The sequence below is a fragment of the Diadema setosum genome, chromosome 2 (genome assembly GCF_964275005.1).
Source record: "Diadema setosum chromosome 2, eeDiaSeto1, whole genome shotgun sequence".
Lineage (NCBI taxonomy): Eukaryota > Metazoa > Echinodermata > Echinoidea > Diadematoida > Diadematidae > Diadema > Diadema setosum.
The window spans coordinates 45,873,206-45,891,679 of record NC_092686.1 but is presented as its reverse complement, the minus strand read 5'-3'; the positions used below and the strand labels follow the sequence as shown (position 1 = coordinate 45,891,679).

The 18,474-nt window shown below is 38.4% G+C and overlaps 1 protein-coding gene across 1 annotated transcript in view; it reads left to right on the top strand.

Annotated features, from left to right (window-relative positions):
• LOC140246056 (cyclin-dependent kinase 17-like) overlaps nucleotides 1-18,474 on the top strand; it is a 96,391-nt gene that overhangs the window by 54,962 nt on the left and 22,955 nt on the right. Inside the window, exons 3-6 of the mRNA XM_072325501.1 lie at nucleotides 1,000-1,493; nucleotides 9,240-9,373; nucleotides 12,800-12,919; nucleotides 16,677-16,848. Of these exons, the coding sequence (XP_072181602.1) occupies nucleotides 1,349-1,493; nucleotides 9,240-9,373; nucleotides 12,800-12,919; nucleotides 16,677-16,848 (571 nt within the window). The 5' untranslated portion in view covers nucleotides 1,000-1,348. The remainder of the gene's footprint in view (nucleotides 1-999; nucleotides 1,494-9,239; nucleotides 9,374-12,799; nucleotides 12,920-16,676; nucleotides 16,849-18,474) is intronic.

The following is an 18,474-nucleotide window of genomic DNA, read 5'->3' as shown; positions in this document are numbered from 1 at the left end:
TATAATTCAAATGCTTGAACTCATGATAGCTGTTTTTACGTCATTAGACTAAGTACAATGGAGTATTGTTCTGCATGATATACACATGATGAATGCAATATTCTATAAGTGTATTTAAATCTGTCATGACTGGGAAAAAAAACCAACAACCGCCTGCCTGGCTGATGTGTCAACTGAGGTCTGTGCAGTGTGATGTTTGTTTAACATCCACAGACTTTTATCGGTGGAAGAACTCTGGCCACACGGTGAAGCCATGTGCATGTACGCGTGCATGCGTGTAATGATGTGCCCCGAATGTATGTAAGATACGTATTGCCTCAGCTGAGTCATGGCGTTTAATCACGGACCCGTATGCAGACAAGGCAGTCAGTGAAAGACTTTGCTTTGGAGACGTGCACTGGATACCACCCGTCCCTCTCCCCCCTGCTTGTTAGCGCTCATTTCCAACTAACGAGAGAGCGAGCTGCAGTGACGACAGATCCCTGGTCTTCAGGTGGGGCGAAAGGGACATGCAGTATTGCCTACACAGGGGAGGGCTGAAAGCTGTTGCGTGCAGCTTGCCTTTGAGAAGGGAACTCCTTTTCTCCAATTTTTTCCATCCCCTCTAGGAGATGCCCTGTAACATTTCAATGTAGAATGGTATATATCTCCTGGAGCAATATGTATTCTTGTTAATTTGCTCAGTAAGAACATTTCTTCTGTGATAGTTAGGTTTCACAATTTAATTGCTGTATGCATATTCATCTGTACATGTACATGTATAAATGTACTCACATACCATTATGCGTGTACCTTATTACATGTTAGAAAAAGAGGAATGAAGTGCTTTTCTGTGATTAAATGTGTTTATCTCACATTTGTGAGATTAGAAACCCCCAAAAAATATTGAAAGCTGGATCAAGAATATATATTTTGTTTTTTTCATTGATGCCTCTGAAAGAAGTTGACATTTACAATCATCTTTCTTTTTGTCTCATTTTCTTTGCACTTTCTTTATAGGTTGACACTTGAGGAGCCCTGTGAAAAAGTGCTGGATCAACTTGGATGTTTCCTTCACAGTGAGTAAAGAGAGTGCATCTATGCAACCTTGAGCACAGGATGTATCACCAGCTTTTCCGGAGTCCAGTGTAAAAAGAAAGAAGAAGAAAACTTCTTTGATAACCCGCAGCAACTGAATGCATGACTCCGTACCGTAATTCCCAGAGTGCAGACTTCTAGCTGTGACGCTTGCCCAAAAAGTGTTGGAATACTTCAGGAAATATATACTACATACATACATACATTGAAGCCGGAGGGGGCCATTTCCAGAGGGCTCGTCAATGTTTTCGTGAGCAGCTATTGACGTGGGATGAGTAGAATGAAGCGACTAAAGAGGAGACTGTCGCAATCATTCCGGAGTAACTCTGTGATCGAGGACTCCCTCTCTGAGCTGACGGAGAGTATGAGCATTGAGGAGAACGGCACCAATGGCACCAAAGAAGGTGGTAAGATAGGTACGTCATCGCACTGCGCGGTTTCTGCATGCTGTAGTGTGTTCTGGGTTTATGTCAGTTTTCCAATACAATGAAACCCATTACCATCGCATTGTCAATTCCCTTTCAGCGTTATCAATTTAGAATGTGCCAGTGCATCCAACCCTTCCATACCCTCCTATACCAATTGCCTAGCACTTTGCAGTCCCTTTAACTCCTACTTCCTACTTAAAAATAAGGAGTTCTCATGTTTTATGCAGGAATATTCAAACTCTCAGTCATAATTCCCAACTCATGTTTTATTTCATTCTTCCATGCAGATGCAGTAGAGGTGTATGTTATGTATACATTTTACATATTTTCACAAAAGTCAAATATACACACACACTCATTATAAGAATGCCATCTTTGTTGTGAGTATTGATGTATTAATAAAGAGAAAGGATAAGGAAGAAGACATACCGTACCGGTAGTACTATGGTTGAAAGGGGGGGGGGTGATCGAGCAGTCATGAATAAAGTATATGCCTTGTAGCATGGCTGCTATTGTAGCTGCAAATGTTGAGAAATTGTACAACAAATGTGATTTTTTCAATTCCTTCAAGTTCAGTGCCACAAATGCTGCAATTCATGTGGTATTCTGTATGTTACTGTAAAGCTGTACAATTCTGTCTCAAAAGTGGTCATATACCAATGATGCCTGTAGCATTGTGTTCCCCATTTTCTTGATCCTAAGTATGACTTGTCTGTGATGATTTCTTGAATTTGTGTGGAAATATTAACTTCCTCTAGCCTAATAGATGTATAGAGGATACAAATTTTGAAGAAGTACCGAGTATTGCGCATCCAGTGTAATTCAGTGAGATTTGAAGCACAGCATATAATGTGATGAGTGATGAAGCTGGAGTCTTGCCTACAAGGGGTGTGTTGCTACACTTACTGGACACCGGTATATTCTAAATCACCTCATTGACAGTCAAATGAATTCAAACTTTTCTCTTTTGTGATATTTGTCCTATTTTGCTCTGAGCGCTAGTGTGGATTTCACTTCTTACATACATTCAAAACAATCCTCTTTTGGGATGACCTTTCTGTTTGTAAGTCAAGTTAACAATTCATGATTAATAAATTTTACCGGTACTTTAGAATGTCTTTGCTATTATGAAATGTAGAAATTTTTCTTGGGGTGTATCATATCATGCAGCCATTGCATACCATGATTTCAATGGATGTATTTTAAACAAGAAATTATATTCACATTACATTCCTTGGGATTGTACACATTGTACAGTACACCATCTGGGTAGATTTGTGGTAACATTACCATAGCGGGTGGGAGTGCTCATGTTAAGCAGGACACGGACTCTCAGATGTTACAAATACCCAGATTTAGTAACTTACTCTCTGAGCCCTTCAGCCACTAATGGCTTCTTGATTGATTCACCACGCCACACGCTTTCCCCCGAATTGTGTCTTGCTACATTGGATAGTGTGGTGTCACACACAAGCAGTTTCCCAGGTGCGGGATACTCTGAGTCTGAACTAAAGCGGAGAAACATTTGCCCGGCACATGTTCAGAGAATTTCAGGGTGGGCAGATTTCATGAAGAGCACGGTTACATGTGTATAGTCGCATGAAACCATTTTCTACCTGTAATTGAAATGTTGGCAAGGTGAGTGAGGTGATATTTTGTGCTGATAATGTGCCAAGGAGTGATGAATTTGTGCAGGAATCATTTTTGTTGTTGTGTCCTCACAATCTGTTTCTTCAAAGATGATTCAGTTCTGCATGGAGCTAGGTCCATGAGTCCTGGCAGTGCCATATATTTTCTTTTATGAAACTGAAATGGATTTTGTACATTGCATTCGGTATCAAGCAAAGATGGCAGTGCTGCTATCGTTTCAAAGAAGTGCAGCTATAGTGTAGATGTCATACTCCCCCCTTGTAATATCTCTTTCATAAAAAAAGATAAAACATGCACAAAGTCTGTGTACATGTGATTATTTAATGACTTCATTCATCTCACTATCCTACATGTATTGATGTACAAGTTCAATAGACACCTCAACTGGATGAAAAGAATGATCCAATTATCCACTAATGAAGTGCTGGAGATGATGACTGCCATCAGCAAGACTTTCTTCTTTTAAGATAGAGTTGTTTTTCGGAGGCAAACATACAAGTAGCAGGAAATCTCTCTGTGAGGGGGAGGGCTGGTGCCGGACACCAGATGAATGCGACCACCATCAATGTCTCTTGTTCTGCAAATGTCACAGACATGGCTGTGTTTGAAGAGTAATTTGCCCAGTTTGCCTGACGATTGAGAACACTGGGGGTAGGCATGGCGATCCTTCATGTTTTGTTTTGTTTTTTTGTTATTTTTTTGGTTGGTTGTTGTTTTGTACCAACATTGAGCTTGACAGCCCACCGTGCTCGGCGGAAAATTGTACTCTCATTTTGTGGGACCTGGGGAATAACTACAGGTTGGCAACTCATTATCCATGGGAAATGTACATTTGTTAGTTTTGGTAAATTCTTCATTAGTCGCCTCATTACTGTATAATCATTTACATACATGTAATATGTCAGTAGTCGACCCAAAGCCAACATGAACAGCAGGCTGTTTTGATGCCCTCGTTTGGCATATAAATATATGTGCAAATAATGATGATTTGGCCAAAGATGTGCATGTTTAGTTTGTGCATGTTGGATAATTTTGTGCACGTTGGATAATCATGAAAACATGATGTATTACCCGTGTGTAGTTCACAATGTAACCACCCCCCCCCCCCTTCCCCCATGGCTGTTACACCACTCATTAATGGTGTTATTTGCTGAGCTGAAGTTAATTATGACTTTCATAACCATGCTGCACTGCAACTTTTTTTTTTTCTTTTTTTAAGGTCCTTACATTGGTGGAAAAACAAATTACTGTGTGATTGAACCATCTAATTGGCTTTATCACAAACAGTATAATGAGAAGATTTTCACAAAGTAAAAGGGGCCATTACATTTCCCTGACATATTATGTGCTAGTACCATGCATGCAAAAAAAAAAGTTAGAGGGAAAATTGGAAAGACTTTCAAAAGTTGCAGATTTTTAAAGACAAAGTAATGTCCATGTGTCATTATCACTGGATACAAATGCTACAACAAATATTAACAAAATGTTTGAGTAATGAAAATATCAAATATAAAAACAGAACATGATAGAGAACTACAAATCAGAAATATCAATCATGCATGGTGTACAACGCTAATGTTAAAGAGTAGCCTTAAGAAAATGATACAGTTTGTTGATTGTAAACCATGTTTAAAACAGTACAAATAGAAAACACAAAGCACAAAATTGCCTGTTTCAAGGACAGTGTAATTAGATGCCACATACATTTTCATGTTAGCTCATCTGATAATTGACAAGGCATGTTATTTGAAAAATGGTGAAGCCAAAATTTCGTTTTGACTTCACTCTAAAGATAATAATAATAATAATAATAAAAGGACATTTATATTGCGCAGCTACTATAATGATATACTCTACTGCGCATTACAAAATGACATGCATATAATACATAAGAAATTCAAACAGAAAATACACTACACGCACCATTAGTATCCATTTAAATCAAGTACATACTACAGTCAGACACTGAAGGTTGAAACACTGGAACCAGTCATGTTTTACATGAAGCAGGGAGCAGCAACCTTTTAAAGTGCAAAGTGCACGTGCCTTGACCAAGTGTACTATTGATCGAGAAACCCAATTAGCACTTTGGGCACTCTAACCATCTCACCTCTTTGTACAGTGTACGTGATCAATGATTTACCTGTCAGTCAGTCTTGTTCTTGAAAGATACACTGTACCATGATGTGTTATTGGGATCAAAGTTATACTGAATACGCCGAATATTTTTTTAGAGGTTTTTATTTTCGCGATTTTCGTGAGTCAGGTGCTATTCGCGAAACTAAAGACACGCGAAAATATTGACTCTGATCCTGATGTGAATGTGACGTACGTGTGTACACTTCTCCGTTCAGAAGAGGACTCCCCGATTGCGAATTCAACCACTCGCGAAATCGTCGAGAGTTCCCGATTCGCGAAAATTTAGACTCACGAAATATATGGCGTATACAGTACATTCCCACTCATGAGTGACATTACAGACTGTAACAGTTTAGCTCTTGCAGAAGTAGTTAAATTTGTGTTAGATATACAATTTTGTAATTTATATCAACTTTCTTGTTTGTAAATGACATTATAATGATAGTGATCTCTAATATACCAAGTAACCTGCTCCATTTTGTAGGTACTATCTGTGTGCACAGTATAGAACTTGTATGATATTTGTATTCTAAAGCAGGCTATGCTGCGACAAAGTTTTGGATTGTTCTTGAAATATTTTATGAGACTTCTGTTGTGGTGACTTGCCTGGCATACAATTGTCCTCTCTTTCTTCATGGTAAATTTTACAGCTTGAAAAGTCTATTCAGATATTGGTTCCCTGCTCTGTACCTGAGATCCTAGTTGTGGCACAGCGAATGAATTTTCCCATAAATGTCAGTCCACACCTGACGCTGGAGTTGAGTCACAAAAATCCAGTTTGCAGTCATGTTCCTGACTTCAATCCCATATTTACTGCAGTCTTATCTGCACTGATTGCATTTGATGTGCGTCAGCAGCCAAATCTTCTCTTTGATTCCTGCTTGTCTCCTCTCCACCAAACCTCCTCCCCTAGCCTGGACTGTGGGCCAGGACAGCTCCAGCCCAGAATGTAATGAGTAAACAATCTCCAAGCGCGTGTCAGATTCCATTACCATTACCAATGAGGCAGGCTTGTGGAAGAAAAGGTGTTTTGGCTGCTTCGTCAGAAATAGCTCTGGAATGGAAAACCGGTTGTGACATTTGCTTCTCTTTTCATATTGATACATGATTGTGGCTTCATGAGAAACCTTTGCCTGGCTATCTTTGAGATCATACACAGGAGAATTCAAAACAAGGATGCGTGAGATGAGTGGATGTCAAAGGGGAAAAGATTGTTCTCTGTGATGATAGTTAATAAGGAACACAAAGAAACATTCCATGGCACTGGGGGCACACAGCATGACCTTCCCTTCTCTGCTTGATCTCTTGCCTCTTCCATGCTGCTGGTACCATGAAATTAGGCCTCTCATGGCATTGAACTGCAGGAATTCTACCCAGTGGTCAAGTCATGTATAATATATACATGTACATACCTTGTGCAACAAACTTGTAATTGCATTCCAGCGACAGCATTCCTGTGGGCCTGTTAAAGGCTGAAGTAGGCTGCCACGACGACCTACAGCATCAGACATGAACAGGTCTGAGAAGGGTACAGAAACTGTCCTGCCTTCTTAGGGCAAAGGGTTGGGATGGGAAGGAAGACGGAAAACATTAAAATTCAGTCCTTCCTCCAATTGTAAACTTCATGGTTACGATAGAAATGGGGGCAGTGTGGTATAGTGCATAGGGCTTATGACTTTCAAACACAGGTCCCAGTTCAAGTCCTGCTACGTGATTATGTCCTTGGACATGATGTTTTTTACCCATGATGTCCCTCTTAACCTGGGCATAAAAATGGATACCTTGCTATACTACAAAATAGGTTAATAATGGTAATGGCAGAGCCTCTGGAAGAACAGTGATCACACTGAAGATGCACAGGGGTTGTGGTTTTCTTGTTACATCGCATACAACATCAAGTTGCCAAATCAACTACTGTGAAGGAAATAAAGCCAAATTTTCTTCAATATCATTTAATTACCAAACGTTCAATAGGGGCTTTAATTTCACCACACACACAGCCCAATTAGGATCAATTTACTGCTCACACATTTTGCAGCAACACCACCCAGGCTTCAGTATGCTTTGTTAACTCTTAGTGAGGCTCTTTATCAAGCGAGGTAAAGAAGGAAGTACTGCCAGTGTGAGTTACCTGCACAAGTCAGCGAAGTGAAGAGATTCTCCACAGCAGAGGCTGGCTGATGTTTGGAGAGCAAACTTCCTCCAAATCATATCCATTGTGTGCTTTACAAGAGCTGGATCTATCATATTTGACGCTTGTGCTAAGTGTTGTTTGGACTCGAAAACTGGTGGGAATGCTTTTTCTCACAGGTATGACGTTGATGAATTCTTTGAAAATGTATGGATTCCTAGGATAACGGCTGCATCTTATGCTTTCTGCATTTGATGAATTCTGAAACCCAGCATCAAGACTTGTGAAAGGGGAGTGAATAATATGTACATGTACTGTATATCACTCGTGGACACAAGTTGTAGTTGACTTTACAATTTTGTGTGTAGGACACATACACAAGTTGTAGTTGACTTTACAATTTGTGTGTAGGACACATTTTATTATATTGAATTGTATTGTATGTAACTGATTGTATTCCCCATTTGTTCAACACAGAGAACATCAATATCTTTAACATTTTCTTCTTTTTTGGGGGGGTTGGGGGTTGGGAAGGATAGGTTAAAAGTGGATTATTAGTCTTCTCTGTCCCAGAGATGAGCTTTAACAATTTTGAAATTGACAGTTTACATGTGTAAAAGTTGTTTGAAAATGCAAGTTGCCAATTTCCTGTTTTGGACAGTCCTTTTGTTCTGATAATTAACAATATATAGAATAGCAATGCTGGGGTGACAAGACCTTGTGTCTCAAATTTTTGATGAAAATGTCTTTTTTGGAATAATGGTCAGATAATCAGTTAAGTGATGTCCTGTCCAAATCTTAGCTGTCTTACCACATTTGACATTTTGTAGATGCGAGGTGTTGTCAGCCCAGCGACAATATACGTATATGGTTGAACAATACTTATAGCAGTCCCTTTGCTGTCTATAGAATATAAATAGCTGAAATTTTAGGGCTTCAGATGATTGCAAAGGATTTGGTTAAAAGCATGGGTGTCTAACAGGATGCATCCAATGACACTGTCTTAAAAGAAGCCATTGTTTCTAGTTGAGAATGGCTTCAGATTCCAATAATGGTGCACAAGTCTTTTGGTAGATTTCAGTCAGTGTTTTATCAATGACCAGGAGAGATGTTGAAGGAAGTATGTCATTATGCATTTGGTGTATTAGATGGGAAGAAATGTTGCTACACATTTTGACTAATAGTTCCTTATCATGTACCAGTATTAAGATCCATCTTCAGATTAGTACTGAGTGCTACTGTGACTCAGTGAGATCAGTTGATGTATTTTGTTTAATGCAGTCTTTCTAAACCCTTTATTATATTTTTAACCCACCATCTTGACATACTATTCAGATATGAGACTGTCAATGCGCTGCAAGTAGAAGCAGAAAATGCCACGATGCTTCAAAAATACTGTGAAATTAATCCTTCCCTTCTTTTCCTAACTCAAATACTGTGATGAAAAAAAGAAAGAGAGAAGAGAGAGATATCTTTGCATAGTGAGTCAAAATTTGTGTTTAGTCTAGGAGAGAAAATTGATGAAGCCTTACTATCCATCAACTGCAGCTTGTGTCGATGTGGGCTTCTTGTATCTCTCCCTGTGATTTCTATGACATACAGAACTGACCCTGTGTGATACGCCCCTAATTGTTATGCCAGAGAAGATGAGCTGTGCGAGTTTGTTGTTACACATGTATTCCTGCAGCTTAATTATTGCTGGCAAGGAGAAATGATAAAGACAAACATTCATGCAACATCCGGCTTTCATTTTTTTTTTTTCTCTCCTCCTCTTTCTTCATCCACGTCTTCCTCTTTTCATTTCGCCGCGACAGAAATTGTAACGCAGAATCGATGGCGCAGCTCGGACGGCGAGAGCGACCAGACGTCGGGAGCGTCTGATGAGAGTCATACGCCAGTCAGGAGGAGGCACAAACATCCGAGCAGACTCCAGAGGAGGTTTAGTGAGGTGAGTGCTACCGGTCTCGTCCGTTCATAACCAGGGCACAGCCGTCTTCTTGAGTTGAATGAGCTTCATGGGCACTGTGCCAATCCACATCTCACAGTTGCCAGATGATTTTTAATACCATAATCTGTTTGTTGCCAAGTGTTAGCCTGTGTACTATATAAGAATATGCTTATGCTGTCATACTTCTTTTGGTGAGAGACTTCTGTTGGGTGTGAAGTTCTTATACAGAGTGACTATATTCGTTTCAAATTCTGCGAAATAGCCATTGTCTGTATAGCTCTTGTGGAGATCTTGATCGGAGTAGACTTGCTCAATGACACCTAAAGCTTTAGACACTTGACCCTAATGTGACGTGCACGAGTACTACAGACTTTCAAGTGTCAAAAGTTACAGCTCCTATAAAGATAGTTATATCCTTTTGTTATAAGGAAATTTGTGAAGTTTATTGTGTGTGGGCGTATGAAAAGCGCATCATTATAAAACCAGAACTGTCAGAGTGCACTAATTTGACAACACTTTAATTTATGACATAGGCCTACATGTTGTAAGTTGGTAGGATAAAATCCGTATCCTTGTATTCAAATCTGAAAATTGTGTCTTTCATTATCTTATTTGCACTGATATCGCATCTACAATAGCTATGTGCGTGCTGTGTTCAGAGTATATTTGTCTAGATTACATTAGCCAACAAAGAGCATTGACGTCATGGAAACTGAACTCAATGCGAAGGAGAAGGAAAACGGAAAATATCTCTTTTTGGGAGAAACCTGCCCTTGATATAATGTGTAATATATTTAAAGCAGAATGTCATCGTCTTGTGATGAACTGGTTTCTCTTTTTTATAGCACAGTCAGTATGTCAGTCTGTCTGTCTCCCCCTCTTCTATTTACCTTTGTTGTAGTCTCCCCGTGCCTTTTTCACACTGATCTGAATTAGTGTCAGGGTCGCATTTCCTGGCACACTTACAACAGTTGCAGCCACTAAAGTGTATACAGTTTCCATGGCAGTAGCCGAGAGACATTTGAGCAGCTGTGAGCGTTTTTAACCGCTGGTGTGAAATCTGCTGTCATTGTGCCTAAATAATTGCCAAATGTGTTTTTATGAAGGAAGACTCGTAGATATCAGCATTGTTAAATCAAACACAAAGATTCATGAAAAGAAGAATTGGACTCACATGCACCTTAGAAAATGATCGTGGCAACTGACATAAGCCAAGCTCTAGAAAGCTTTCACCTACAGCAAAAATGTGATTGTCTTCAAAATTTACAGTTGCTCTCCACAAGTCTCAGATGACTTGTGCACTTCTAGATGTTTTCATAAATGACTGTTCTTGTTTGAAGTAAGGCAGCAAAAGCAGCATTTATCATTCCTAGTCGATGAAATCATTTCTCCTTTGCATTCTTGATTAAATGAGGGACAGGCAACAAAACTTGGTAGAAATTATTTGATGAAAATAAGGTAGCACAAGCAGCATTTATCATTCCTAGTTGACAAAATTATCTCTCCCTTGACTTCTTGATAAAATGAGGCATGGGCAATGAAACTGCATAGCAATTGATATGGCATCTTTAAATCACTTGTCAGAGTTGGTTTAAAAAGACTGTAGGCATTTTGACAACATTGTAAACCTAATTGCTCTTTGGGGTTAAATTTGTGTGTGTGTGTGGGGGGGGGGGTTAAGAAAGTTTGCAAGCTGCCCTTTAAAGGTAGGGAATCCCATTTGCATGCCTTAAATGAAGAATTGTATAAATACAAAGGTATGTTGAAGAGAGTATCATTTTAGAAACTCCCATAAAGTATTGAAAGTGGAAGGTAACATTTAGTGCATTTTTATTGACCGTTAGATTTTTAATTGAATTTTTTTCGGGGCTCACCGTAAATTCCAGTACATTACTAGGCTACCTTTGCAGACCCATGCACTGCATGTGTGTCCATCATGTATTTTTTGTGAAGAAAGTTACAAAACTTACAAACATTTCTATATACATTCTTGCCACACACTCTATATGTTATTCCCTCAGCTCTTATACTTTTAGATTTGTGTTTATAGATAAAAAATACAGAAGACTGCAACAAAAAGGCTTAACTGTGGCTGACACACAGAACTACTGAGTAGTTGAGTTTTGTGCATTATTCAAATTGTAGATAACTGTTGACTTCCAAATTTCTCAGCAGTGGACTAAACAAGTCCCCTGAGGTTCATATTTAATGTTTTGCTGCATTTTGGGAGGTCTGTAAAAGGTATCCCCTACCTTTAAAACCTCCTACCAAATACCGCAACTGTTGGATTTTTTTTTTCTTTCCTATTCTGGGTAGTGCCGCAGAATTGGCACTTTTAGGTTACTTGTATTTTGTTTTCATCATTGTGTGGTAATTAACATGAAAGAGGTAAAACAGCTGTCAGGATTTATCCTGCATCACTTGCAGTTGTGGTTTATAAGATGACGAGTCGATGATGCCGAGATTCTCAAAAACTGACAACTCCATGTCTTAGTAAATATGGGAGATCAATGAGAATGATAAAGTCATGTGAGAGAATTTATTTTTCAGAGACAGAGTAGTTAAAGACATTCCGTTTAAAAATTCAGGTAATACAGGTTGAGCATGCAATCTTTCATACAGAGAGTAACAACAACAGCTATCATGTGGAAATCATGGGAGGAATGTCAATGCATACTGTACGAGCTGAAATTTTCGCGTACAGATATTTTCGTGAATTGCTACTTGGAGGACATTTTCACGTGTTGTTAATTTTGCGGTTGCGAGGGTCTAACTGAACTTTAATAGTTATTCGCGCGTTGTTATTTTTGTGTGTTATTTTTCGCGGTTCAAAGGCGATTCGCGAAGTTCGCGAAAATAAAACCACCGCGAAAATGTTAGCTCGTACAGTATTTAGGGGGTACTTCCTTGTGGAACATAGATTTAGCAGTGGATGAACAATACCTGGGTTTCTTCTACAATATCAGTGTACACTGTTGCTGGTGTGAAGGAAATTGCTCTGGAAAACACACACACACACATACAAAAAAAAAAAAAAAAAAAAAAAAAAAACCAGCATCTGCCAAGTAGTGCTTGCTAGCCTGCACGCTGATAGCTATTAGACATGATAAGGCTTGCTGAATTTGCAAAATCCGAATCTACAAAATGTACCGGTACTTATTCCAATGCTGACTGCTATACTGTGCATCAGGATTGCTAATTAATTTTTTTTTTTCATGCAAAACCCCTAGGACTGCACTGCATAATCAAAAATTGTGTAATGGAATTGAAGATCAGTGAAAACAGATAAACCATCTATTTTGTGTGCTAGGTATCATGCTGACCTTGTGTTGGATGTCTAATACTGGAGGGATACTTCCCTGTTTTGCCTTAAGATATACTTCACCAGTATGAAAAGTTGTTACACATTTCCCCTTTTTTTTCCAGGATATATCCAAGAGGTTATCCCTGCCCGCCGACATGCAACTTCCGGACCAGTTTATAGAGAAGTACAGCCTTAGTCCTCCCTTTGAGAAGATGAGCAGGAGATCCCGGAGAGCATCACTGGTGAGTGAAGGGGGAGACCACAAAGGCCCCGCCCACATTTGTTTGCAAATAGCTGCAGGGAGAGCACATGGTTAAAGGCATAATTTACCATTTGCAGATGAAACAAAAACCCAGCATTAGTGCTTTAAAATAGTTCTAAAATGTGAGTTAGGGATAGAAACAACCACTGTAAAAATTTGAATCAGTAAAATCGATGTTAAGTATTATTAAATATACAAAATGCGCACAATAGTTATAATACAAATGTTTCCAGACTACTCCGTTGACAAGTCATGGTTTATTAAGAAAAATACTGATAACTCCTTATATTTTAGGCTTTATTTGAAATCTAAAAGGACTCGCCCACCCCCCCCCCCCCCAACAAAAAGGAGATAATTTAATTTTCAGGATATAATGTGAAGACTGGTAATCATCATTATGATTGAGAAGAAAGAAGAAAGGAATTCTTTTGAAATACTGGTAATGAAAAGAAACAATGTTATGCACGTACAGAAAGAATGAGGTTGTGTTCTTTTTGTTACCTCACTATCACATGATAGAGGTTGTCATCATTCAACTCCTGTAGAATATCATGTCAGGTATTTTTAACATTGATGCTGGTCTCAAACAAAAATAGGCTCACTGGAAGAAAAAATTGTGACTCACAGAAGATATGAAGATCTTGTTCATAGTTGTGATGTGACATTTAGACAGGTATTCAGGCCTCTTACGAGATGACGGCAACGACCAGAAATCAGGGAAGTTAAAGCCAGTGTTATTCTATACTTAAATCCAATTATGGTACCACTGTACACTGGCAGCTCTCAATGCAAGTGATTTGCTGTTTAGATTTTTTTTTCCCTCTCAGTCAAAAAAGATGATATTTGTGTGGTTGTAATTTTGCTTACCACGGACATTTTACTAAAGATGTTATATGTTCACATTTTCAAAAGAAAGAAAGTCAAAATGACAGGTGATTGATTGAAGTCATGAGTGATGCGTAATGACAACTTGATTTGGAATTTTCCGGTCTATGGAAGTGAGGTATATGCTACCTTAAAGGACAAGTCCACCTTCATATACATGGATTGAGTGAATGCAACAATATTAGTAGAACACATCAGTGAAAGTTTGGGGAAAATCCGACAATCCGTTCAGAAGTTATGAATTTTTAAAGCATTTGCTCAATCACTGCTGAATGAGGAGACTACTACAGTGTATGATGTCACATGCGTACAACGGTATAAGGAAAATAAAAAGAGAATTTCACAAAACTTTGTTTTTTGAATAAAGTGCACATTTCTTCGACTTGTTACTGACGTATGTTAAGGGAAATATTATTCCCCTTGTCTTCTGAAAGAGAGAAGTCGAGTGTTCTTTTGTTATGCGAGAAAAGTGAAAATATGTTGAATTTTCTTTATACTTTCTTTATCTCGTTGTACTCATGTGACATCACAAGCTATAGTAGTCTTCTCATCCAGCCGTGACTGAGCAGAAACTTCAAAAATTCATAACATTTGAACGGATTGTCCGATTTTCCTCAAATTGTCAGTGATGTTCTCAACTAATATTGCTGCATTCACTCAACCCACATGTCTATGAAGGTGAACTTGTCCTTTAATGGCGCAGCACTGTGAAGGGCCTTGAATGGGAGAGAAGCCAAAGCATAATATTGGTAATATGTATGCGGCTGTTGTGGACAAACACAGCCCTTTATGAACCTATCACTTTACCTGCCAGCAGATGTGAGCATGGGTCACGTATGTTAGAGGGGTGTATACATGTGTGCTACAAATGTACATCACCTCTCGCTTCATGAAAGAGAAAAACAAGGACTTGTTTCTAGTCATTCTAGGTGTTTAGAATTCATAGTTTTCTATCATTTCTTTATCATTTAAATATTTGAATGTGTATGTTTGTATAATATCTAAGGCCTGGATGCAAGATGATGAGTTTTCTTTAAAATAAAATAAATTAAAAAAAGGATAAAAAGTGTGGGAAGTCACAATACTTTGTACAGCATGTAGATCCATGGAGAAAATGCAGTAATCAAGTCTTTCAGTAACTACTGGTATAGAAAAAAAAAATAGAAATGCTGATCATGCATTATACTGTAAAAGTGGATACTTTCACGCGAGTAATTTTTTTTTTTTTTTGTGCCCGGCTGGATTAGATGAATTTTGCTTTTTTTGATTCCGCGGGATCAAGACATGAATTATTGGAATGGCATGCAAAAATAATCCCACTAGCTTCTGGTTGTGAGCAATGCATACAAATTTCCACTATTACAGTATATTGACCTGTTTGCATGCAGCATCGTCGGATCATAATGCTATGAGTACATAATGAGTGCTTGATACAAATTAAACCCTACATATTTTTTCTACACTGAATGTACATTTTTTTTTTTACTTAGAACTGTTTTAGTGTGTGTGTATTTGTATAGCCTTCACAGTCTATGATTCAGGACCAAATATAGCTGTTGTATTTGCGAAGCATTTTCATTACCAAATATTTACAGGTTACTTTGATATACAAATTTTTTATATTACATTGTATTTAATGTTCATTGCACAAGGTCGAGAGTGAGATCCTTTGTCACTACTGCTGTAATGTATTCTGCCATTTATGTGTCGATTCTGATAACTCATTCATTAAGTGAGTATTGCTGCTTGTCATAACGTTGGCTAATACATGACGCTGCTCATGAGATCAATCAGTCACATACAGTAGATCACATGTATGGCAGAAAATTTCAAGGATGTTGTTATGATGTAAAGTGCTCTGCGCCTAATGGAGCTCTGTGCCTAATGGGAGGGGGCAGTAAATGGCAAGTATATTCATGTACATGGTGATAATTACAACACCAGTCTTATTAATGCATAACACTGCGGTTGTTTACACTGTGCAGCGTCAGTGGAAACATGAGAACAACGAAATCAGGACAGATAGCGGGCGAAAAACCAACAATGTATACAGTAGTACCTGCTATTCAGTATTAAAGTGCAGTATAGTCCCAGAAGGTTTTCATAAGTATTTTGACATTATCAGAATTCACCTGTTTCCAATGAGGAGGGATGGAGTTCCACCAGAATGGATCTCTGAGGGAAAAAGCTGCCCCCCCCCCAAAAAAAAAAAAAAACCCAACAAAACAAACAAACAAACAAACCTCAGTGTACAACACACAGGCTTTTAGGAGAGATATCTTAGTTGTATTCTTTGTTACTTTTATGACAGTAGTACTGTTATGAGATATCGTATGATTGCTGTTGTAGAATATTTCTTTGTGTGTGAAAGTACTTGATCTTATGTAGTATGGATAACATATAATATCTTTATTAATAGCTGTCAGTTATGCTGCATCTCACATAATATCTAATGTTGTACCTCTTCACCTCTCTGTGTTAAAACTGTACATCATTTGCATTTGTGGATGATGTGAATAGTTCATCAGAGATGTGAACTTTTACTTTTTTGCAGTATTTTGTACAAGTGTACTTTTTTGCCCAAAATATTGCAATTTTCATGGAGAGTAACATTTTTTTTTTCCAAAATTGCATTACTGCACATGTCTATTGCAGGAAAGGTAAAAATACTCTTTTTTCACCAGAAATATATGCATTATACCTTTCATCCCTTAGAACACTGCATAATGCTGTTGACTAGTTTTGGCACTCTTAGTTCAATATGTAACATAATATGATGTATAGAAAGGGAAAACCCAGTAATAGTAGTAATGCTCACCGTGCCTCTGGCTGTCCTCTCTTCCCCACTGCAGTCAGAGATAGGCTTCGGCAAGATGGAGACCTACACCAAACTGGACAAGCTCGGGGAGGGGACGTATGCCACAGTATTCAAGGGGCGGAGCAGGCTGACGGACAATCTAGTGGCCCTCAAGGAGATAAGGCTGGAACATGAGGAAGGTGCTCCCTGCACGGCAATAAGAGAAGGTAGGTCCTTGAAGGGAGACTACAAGATAAAAATAGTCTGGCATCAATACTGAAGGTGAATTACAAAACCATTCGATTCAGCAACACCAACATACCATGGTAGCCAGTGGTTTTTACCAAAGGTTGTGATTACCAATCACCTTGTGTGCAGCATGGCAAAGACATTTTGCTATGAAAAGAGAATTTACAATTTTTTTTAATCCAGTGACATTTTGTCTTCACCATTGTTCACACAGTGTAGGATTTGTGGTGCATAACTGTGATATTTCAATTTCTTTCTGTTAACCTTTTATACAATTACCTTAGGTAGGCACTACTTTATGTATGTTTCCTAGACTCGTGGCTGAAGACTTGACGTTGTTTTACTTTTTGTATGTTTTGGATTTTCATCACCATCTCCATGATATTAGTGACTCTCTTCAATTTTATGTCAAGCTTTGGAAGGTTATGACGAATGTTGACAGTGGTGGTAGCGATACAGATGTTACAGGACGTATAAGTAGTTTTATAGCTGCAAAATACAAATGTAGTTTCCACCTTTTCAGGATGCATGTCTTTATCTACAAACTGTATAAAAATATACATTTTTTTTTTCACTCTTAAGAGTGTAATTCTCAGCAATATTGTCTTTTTTTGAAGGGGGGGGGGGATGGGTGGAGGGAATGACTGATTGTATCATAATACAGCAACACCACAACTTGGCACCAGACCATGATGTTCCCCTTTAATGGTTTGACCTAAGAGAAGATTAGTGGGTGCTGTTTAGCTGTGAGAAGGCGGGCCCAGAGAAATCCAATCACAGGCTTCCTCCGTGCTCTCTGCCTTGTCTAAGTGGATCTCGTGCCTAGCAACGGTGATCAAGTTTTAGATGCTTCTTGATTCAAGGATAAAATTTCAAATGTTAGGCGTTGAAAGATGTAAACATGACTGTTGGACGAAACCCACTTTCCCTGTCATGCCACTCCCAGTGACAGGGACAGTTACAGATATTTGCATAGATAACTGGAATTGGTAGAAACCTGGTGTACAGTCCAAGCGTGGTTTTCTGGAAGCTAACATGAATGTGAAAACCAGAATTATGCTTTTCATTGACTATTATTAGACAGCAGACATTAGAACCCATGTGCACAGATAAGGTTCAGAGAAAACTATAAGTTTGGACTTTTAATAATAATATAAAATAAAGATAAGAGTGGAAACACAGGAAATATTTCATGAAAACTGAAGGGAGGATGATGCTAGATCCACTTTTACTTTTCTTTGAAGAAAACATTTGCACAGATGGCATTGAGCAACCTGATTTTATACTTTACTTTGAGTATTCCAGTTATTTTGGGGTGAAATAAATTTACCCACATGGCAATTAAAGTTCTTTAAATGAGCTTGTGCCATAGGCAGAGATCTACAACATTCTTTCTTTTTTTTTTAAAGAAAAAGGTCAACAGTTTACACTTTACTTTTAAGTCTCCTAACTATTTAATGAGTTGTAGCTGCAGTTTTTATTGCAAAAGTTTCAGTAAGATAGATGTTTCACTTTGACAAGTTTGTAGTGCCTATAGATCTTGTTTCTGAAGTGGATGTGACCTCTTGACCTTTGGTACTGAGTGAGTGGGAGAGTGAGTATGA